This window comes from Myotis davidii, unplaced genomic scaffold (assembly GCF_000327345.1).
Source record: "Myotis davidii unplaced genomic scaffold, ASM32734v1 scaffold10, whole genome shotgun sequence".
Taxonomy (NCBI): Eukaryota; Metazoa; Chordata; class Mammalia; order Chiroptera; family Vespertilionidae; genus Myotis; species Myotis davidii.
This window is the reverse complement of record NW_006283544.1, coordinates 1,864,791-1,871,494: the sequence shown is the minus strand read 5'-3', so window position 1 is coordinate 1,871,494 and position 6,704 is coordinate 1,864,791. Positions and strand designations below refer to the sequence as shown.

General features: G+C 37.1%; 1 protein-coding gene across 2 annotated transcripts in view; it reads left to right on the top strand.

Moving 5' to 3' along the window:
• The window catches only part of PIBF1 (progesterone immunomodulatory binding factor 1), a 221,843-nt gene that overhangs the window by 176,085 nt on the left and 39,054 nt on the right, over nt 1-6,704 (top strand). For both annotated transcript variants that reach the window (XM_006753739.2, XM_015564807.1), the window contains exon 15: nt 3,529-3,659. In XM_006753739.2, coding sequence (XP_006753802.1) covers nt 3,529-3,659 — 131 coding nt within the window. The remainder of the gene's footprint in view (nt 1-3,528; nt 3,660-6,704) is intronic.

Genomic DNA, 6,704 nt, shown 5'->3' with positions numbered 1-6,704 from the left:
GATTCCTTCCCAAGTCCAGACAGTCCAGTTTCTCCCCGTATGAGTTTGGGTCCCCAGAGACTCACCCAGAACTGGAGTTCAGAGCAGTCAGGAGCTTGAGACTCCTTCCAGGTTGAAAAAGACAACCGCGTCCTCAGCCTCCAGCCCTCTCCACTTGTGCCTCGTCCTCAGCTGCCAGCCCTTTTGGCGTGCGCCTCCGCACCTCTGCACTTTACTTCCGCACCTCCTCTGAGTCTCAGTGCTTTTCTCTTTCCTTCTAGTTGTAGAATTTCCACTCAGCCAGCCTTCCTGTGGTTCTGTATGATGTCCAATTTGTCTTTTAGTTGTATTTTTGAAGTGGTTGTGTGAGGCAGCAATTTCCGGTGTTTACCTATGCCTTTTTCTTTTTTTTTTCTTTTTTATCTTCCTTTTTCTTTTTCTTTTTCTTTTTCTTTTTTTTTTTTGATGACGAACCTTTTGAGCTCGGCATGTTAGCATTTTGAAAAACCCTAACTTAACTCTGGTGCCATGTCACAAATATTGATATTTGCAACCATAGTAAAACAAAGATTTATATTTTGATATTTATTTTATATATTTAAGTGCCATTTAACAAAGAAAAATCAACCAAAAAAATGAGTTCGTGTGTCACCTCTGACACACGTGTCATAGGTTCGCCATCACTGACATAGACTGATGGAATAGCATAGAGAGCCCAGAAATAAACCCTTATACATGGTTAGTAGTTTCTCCACAAGGTTGCCAAGACCATTCAATGGAGAAAAGATAGTCTTGTCAACAAATGATGCTGGTAAAACTGCATATCTACATGTAAAAGAATGAAATTGGAACCATATTGCATACTGTATATAAAAATTAAGTCAAAATGAACTGAAGACCTAAATATCAGAGCTAAGGATATAAAACCCATACAAGAAAACATAGGGGAAAATCTTCATGACCTTGGATTTGGCAGTTGTTTCTTTTAAATGACACCAAAAGTACAAGCACCAAAAGAAAAACAGTGAAAAAGACATCGCAGAAACAGAGAAATATTTGCAAATAATATATCTTATAAGGACTCAATATCCAGAATATATAAAGAAAACCTACAACTCAAAAAAAAAAACCTACTCAAAAAATGAGCAAAAGATATTTCTCCAAAGAGGACATACAAATAGCCAATAAGCACATCAAATAGCAATTTCGGCAAGGAAGTCAAGAAATCGGAACCAAGCACATTGTTGGTAGGATGCATCCACTGTGGAAAACAATTGGCAGTTCCTGAAAAAGTTAAATATAGAATTACCATATGACCCAGCAATTCCACTTCACTCCTACCTAGATCCAAAGGAATTGAAGATAGGTACTCAAACAGATACTTATATACCACTGTTCATAGCAGCATTAGTCACAATATCCAGAAAGTGGAAACAATTGAAATATCCATCAGTAGATAAATGAATAAAGAAAATGTGCTATATAAACATGCAATGGAATATTATCCTATACTAAAAGCCCGATGCATGAAAATTCATGCACTGCAGGGGTTCCCTCAGCCCGACCTGCCCCCCTCACAATCCGGGAGCCCTCAAGGGGCGGGAGATGACCTGGCGTTCAGGGGAAGGCAATGCCCCCATCATATCTCTGCTGCTGCCACTGCTGGCAGCACAAGCCTCTGCCGGCCCTGGTTACCTGAGCCTCGGGCAGCGCTGGGTGGCTGGGCACCAACATCCAAGGCTTACCTGTGCCTCGGGCCGGCCCTAGTTGGCTGGGCACTGACATCTGAGGCTTGCCTGCGCCTCAGGTGTCAACTGGGCAGCCGACATCCGAGGCTTGCCTATGCCTTGGGCTGGCCCTAGGCAGCTGGGCTGTTGATATCCAAGGCTTGCCTGCACCTTGGGCCTGCTACCCCCTACCCGCTGGAGGGCCTGAAAGGGCTGGGGGACTCTGACAGGGCTGAGGGGACTGGGCACCGCCATCTTTGTGATGGTGTGACAATCAGTTTGCATATTCCCTCTTTATTAGATAGGCTAATAGAAGGGTAATATCCAAATTGACCGAACAGTGGAACGACTGGTCACTATGATACACACTGACCTCCAGGGGGCAAATACTCAACACAGGAGCTGCCCCCAGCCCACAGGCCCAGATGAGGAATGGGAAACCTGGGGTGGGTGGTGGTGGATGTGGACAGCACCAGGCCAAGGCCCCCACCTCGCCAGTTGCCCCACACACAGAGGGCAACTGGCGGCGGGGGGCAGGGCCAGTGAGCGGGCAGGAACGGCCAACCTCTCAGTCCCTCCCTCCAACTGGCAACCTCTGATTGCCCGATGGCGAACGGGGAACCAGGGGTGGGTGGTGGCAGGGGGCTGGCTGCCGGCAGCCCGGGAAGATGGCCCTGATCACGCGCCATGCCTAGGGACTATACCTGTGCACAAATTTCATGCGTCGGCTCTCTAGTTTAACCATAAAAGGGAATACAATTCTGATACATGGTACAACATAGATGAACCTTGAAAACATTACATTAAGTGAAATAAGGAGATATAAAATATCAAATATTATGTGATTTTACTTATAAGAGGTACCTAGAGTAGACAAGTTCACAAAGACACAAAGTAGAATAGAGGTTTCTGGGAACTGGGTGGGAGGGAATGTTTTGGCTTCATGGGAACAGAGTTTCTTTTGGAGCTGATGAAAATGTTCTGGAAATAGATACTAACAATGGTTACACAACAGTGTGAATATGCTTAATGAAATGGTTAAAATGATAAATTTTGTTAATGTTTTAACCATAGTTTTTTAAAATGTTAATTATACATAGTGATTTAGGTACATAAGTTATCTATTTTACAAATAGAGATGAAGGAAATATGAAGGCTTGGAAAAATTACTAAATTTTGTGATTATATTATTTTGAATAAAAATAAAGCTCAAGCCGTAACCGGTTTGGCTCAGTGGATAGAGCATCGGCCTGCAGACTGAAAGGTCCCAAGTTCGATTCCGGTCAAGGGCATGTACCTTGGTTTCGGGCACATCCCCAGTAGGGGGTGTGCAGGAGGCAGCTGATCGATGTTTCTCTCTCTCATCGATGTTTCTATCCCTCTCCCTTCCTCTCTAAAAAAATCAATAAAATATATTTTAAAAAGAAGAAGAAAAAGGTAAAGATATAAATTATAATAAATAAATAAAGCTCAAATAAAATATTTTCCTTTGTAGCCAGTGGCTATTCATTAAAAAAAGAGAAATTTTGCATCACATAGCTTCTCAGACTGACAGATGGTAAGAAAATATAGTTAGCCCTTCCCCAAAGTTGGAAATAATATTTTATATTTTATTTAAATTTTTCTTTCCTTTTACATAGTATTGTTGTTGAGAATAGCTATATTGATTAATTTTTTAAACTTTCCAATTTACACAGGGAAAGCTTTTCAGAGTAATTATTATAAGGGAGAGTAGGTATACTGTATCTGTGCTAGAGCATTTTGAATACTTTTAGTTTCTTGTAACATTTTCTAGGTTTTAATGAAATCTGTTTTTCTTTAGCTTGACAGGGCCAACTCTCTGTTAAATCAAGCTCAACAACCTTACAGATATCTAATTGAATCGGTGCGTCAGAGAGATTCTAAGATTGATTCACTAAAGGAGTGTATTACACGGCTTGAGAAAGATGTCAGGTAAATCATCTACAAATCTTTTATTTGAGTAATAACATAATACTGCTATAGAGGAATTTGGTTTGTATATTATGGAGAAAAAATAACTAATGATAGTGGTCTTAAAATGTAATGAGTATTAAATTTCTATTTAAAAAACTAGGTCACATCACGTTAGGTGTTCATATTCCACTTTATGGTCAGAAGTTTTAGCCTGACATAACAATGCTACACATTTAACAAAGCACTTTACTAGCATGACAACTATCCGGTCCTCGATCCCTAGATACTGTCTCTATTGGATTGACCAAAGAGAGAAGGGGAACACAACCAGATGCCATTTATGAAGTCAAAATTACTTTTTAAACATAAAATGTATACATTTACTTAGATTCCTGTTGACTTTGCCAAGGAATTTTTAGGCCTTTTTTCCTCTGAATCTTTAAGTAACCCATGAATTACCTAAATGTACATAAAATTATTTCACTTCCTTATATTGAAGTTATTTTCTTATATAACACCTTATCCAAAAGACTTGTTCCATTTAATAATTACCCAAATTTTTTACATGTTCATCTATATGATCATTTTAGTCTTTTTAAATTGCAATAAAAGAATGATGCTATACATAAAGAAAAAGGTTTTAATTTGTGAATGGTTGGCTAATTGACCTGTTGTTAGATTTTAAGCTTATTAGAATAAATTATTCTAGTATGCAAATTATTAACCTATTAATAAATATTAAAGTAGAGAATAAGATGGAAATTGTTAAATTAAGGAATTGGAAAACAGTAAGGAGAAAATAGTTTTTAAATCCAGGTTTCCTAAGTTTGGTTTTATATAACCAAAAATATAAAACTCTGGGTTATTAACTCCAAAGGATGAGTGTTTTGTTGTTGTTGTTGAATCACATAATTATCTTCTCTTGTTTCTACCCCAACCAAAATAATTGGCCCAGAACTTTACTCCTGATATAATTTTTGATGATTTAATTAAATAGTTTAAAATCACATTTATGCTTTAAACATCAACATAAATAATTTCTTTCTAGATTAAACTTAGTTAAAATTATATTTAGAATATATATAAGCCAGCATTAATAAATCAAATTAATTAAACAATTATTCTATAAATAGCTACTTGGGGCAATAGATTCTGTTTTATCATTTACAGAGTACCTGGTTATCTTAGGGAAATTGAGAAAAGAACCCCTAATAACATTTTTTCTTCCTATATTATGTTTCTGTTATAGTTGAAATTTTGTATTGAGTCATTTTACCTTTGTAATCTTGGAGGAGGATATATAAAAGGCCTGTGGAAAAAATATTGCCTCTTTCACAATTACATTCAAATAATTTTATTTGAATTTTTATCTTAGATAAAAATTTAAGAATTAAAATAGTTGAAAATGTTGACTATAGAGAAAAATAATAGATGGCTGTAGGAGAAAATTATAAAGATGAGCAAATTCAGCCCTAGGAAAATGAAGCAACTTTTCTTCCAAGAACAGAACAACTTTGTTGTAGGGCCAAAATTTGAATCCGGATCTGTCTGCTTTCTAATTCTATAGTCTTAATCATTATGTTATACTGCCTCCTTATGTTCTATTCTGAATAAGGGATAATTTTTCATTGATTAGTATAATTAAAGAAGAAAAGCCAAAAAATAATGTAGAAAAATGGTTAAAAGTAGGGCTTAAGTAAATTGATAATTGTGATAAGCGCAATGGATATGTTGGGTTATATTTTCTCTCTTATTTCAAAATATTTCATAATGAAGTTAAAAGAAAACAGATTTTAAAGGAGAAGTAAATTACATGAGCTCAACTCCAGTACTTAGTTTTAAATTGGAACAAGTCAACTGAACTCTCCCAGTGGTCGGCAAACTGCAGCTCGGCAAACCGAGGCTCTCAAGCCACATGCGGCTCTTTGGCCCCTTGAGTGTGTCTCTTCCACAAAATACTGGCTCTTTCACAAAATACCGACTTCTGCATATGGGCCACGAAGTTTCAATCACACTGTACATGCGCGCCTGCACGTGGTATTTTGTGGAAGAGCCACACTCAAGAGGCCAAAGAGTCGCATGTGGCTCGCGAGCCGCGGTTTACCAACCACGGCTCTAAACCGTTGTTCAATAGAACTTTGTGTAATGATAAAAACATATCACATCTATGCTGTACAGTATGATATCCACTAGCTGTTGAGCATTTGAAATGTGGCTAGTGTTACTGAAAAACTAAATTTTTTATTTTATTTAAATTAATTTTAATTTCCACTTGTAGCTAATAGCTATGGTATTGGACAGTATACCCATTTTTTTCATTTGTAAAATGAGGTAGGCACTGACAGCACCTAACTTATATGATTCTGAAGATTAAATGATGTAATGTTTGTAATACCACTGTGCCTATACATACACAAATGTATGATATTGTTAGTATTTATCTTATATTTAACAAATTTTTATATGTGCATTACTCACTTTTTTCTCTTTTTTTAAGGTCTTTATTATTGAGAGTATTACAGATGTCCTCCACTTTCCCCCTTGCCCGGTCTCTGTTTATATTTTATTCATTTTATTGTGTTTACTAGTTTCCACATACAAGCAAGATCATATGATATTTGTCTTGCTCTGACTGGTTTATTTCCAAATTTTCATGTTGAAATTATCTTAAAATTGAAAAATAGCCCAGCTTTTGTGGCTCAGTGGTTGAGCATTGACCCATGAACCAGGAGGTCATGGTTCAATTCCCAATCAGGGCATATCCCGGGTTGTGGGCTCGATCCCCAGTAGGGGGCGTGCAGGAGGCAACCAATCTATGATTCTCTCTCATCATTGATATTTCTATCTCTCTCCCTCACCCTTCCTCTCTCTCTCTCTGAAATCAATAAAATAAAAAAATAAAGTGAGAAATAACATTTCTCAAAATATGTTGATAAGACTCCTTTAATAACAACAAGAGTAATCATAAAATCTATGCCAATTATGTAATTTACTACTACAAAAAAAATTTTGTGCTAAACATCTGATTCCTTTAAAGCTATCTGTGTTTCATAAATTTCCAAA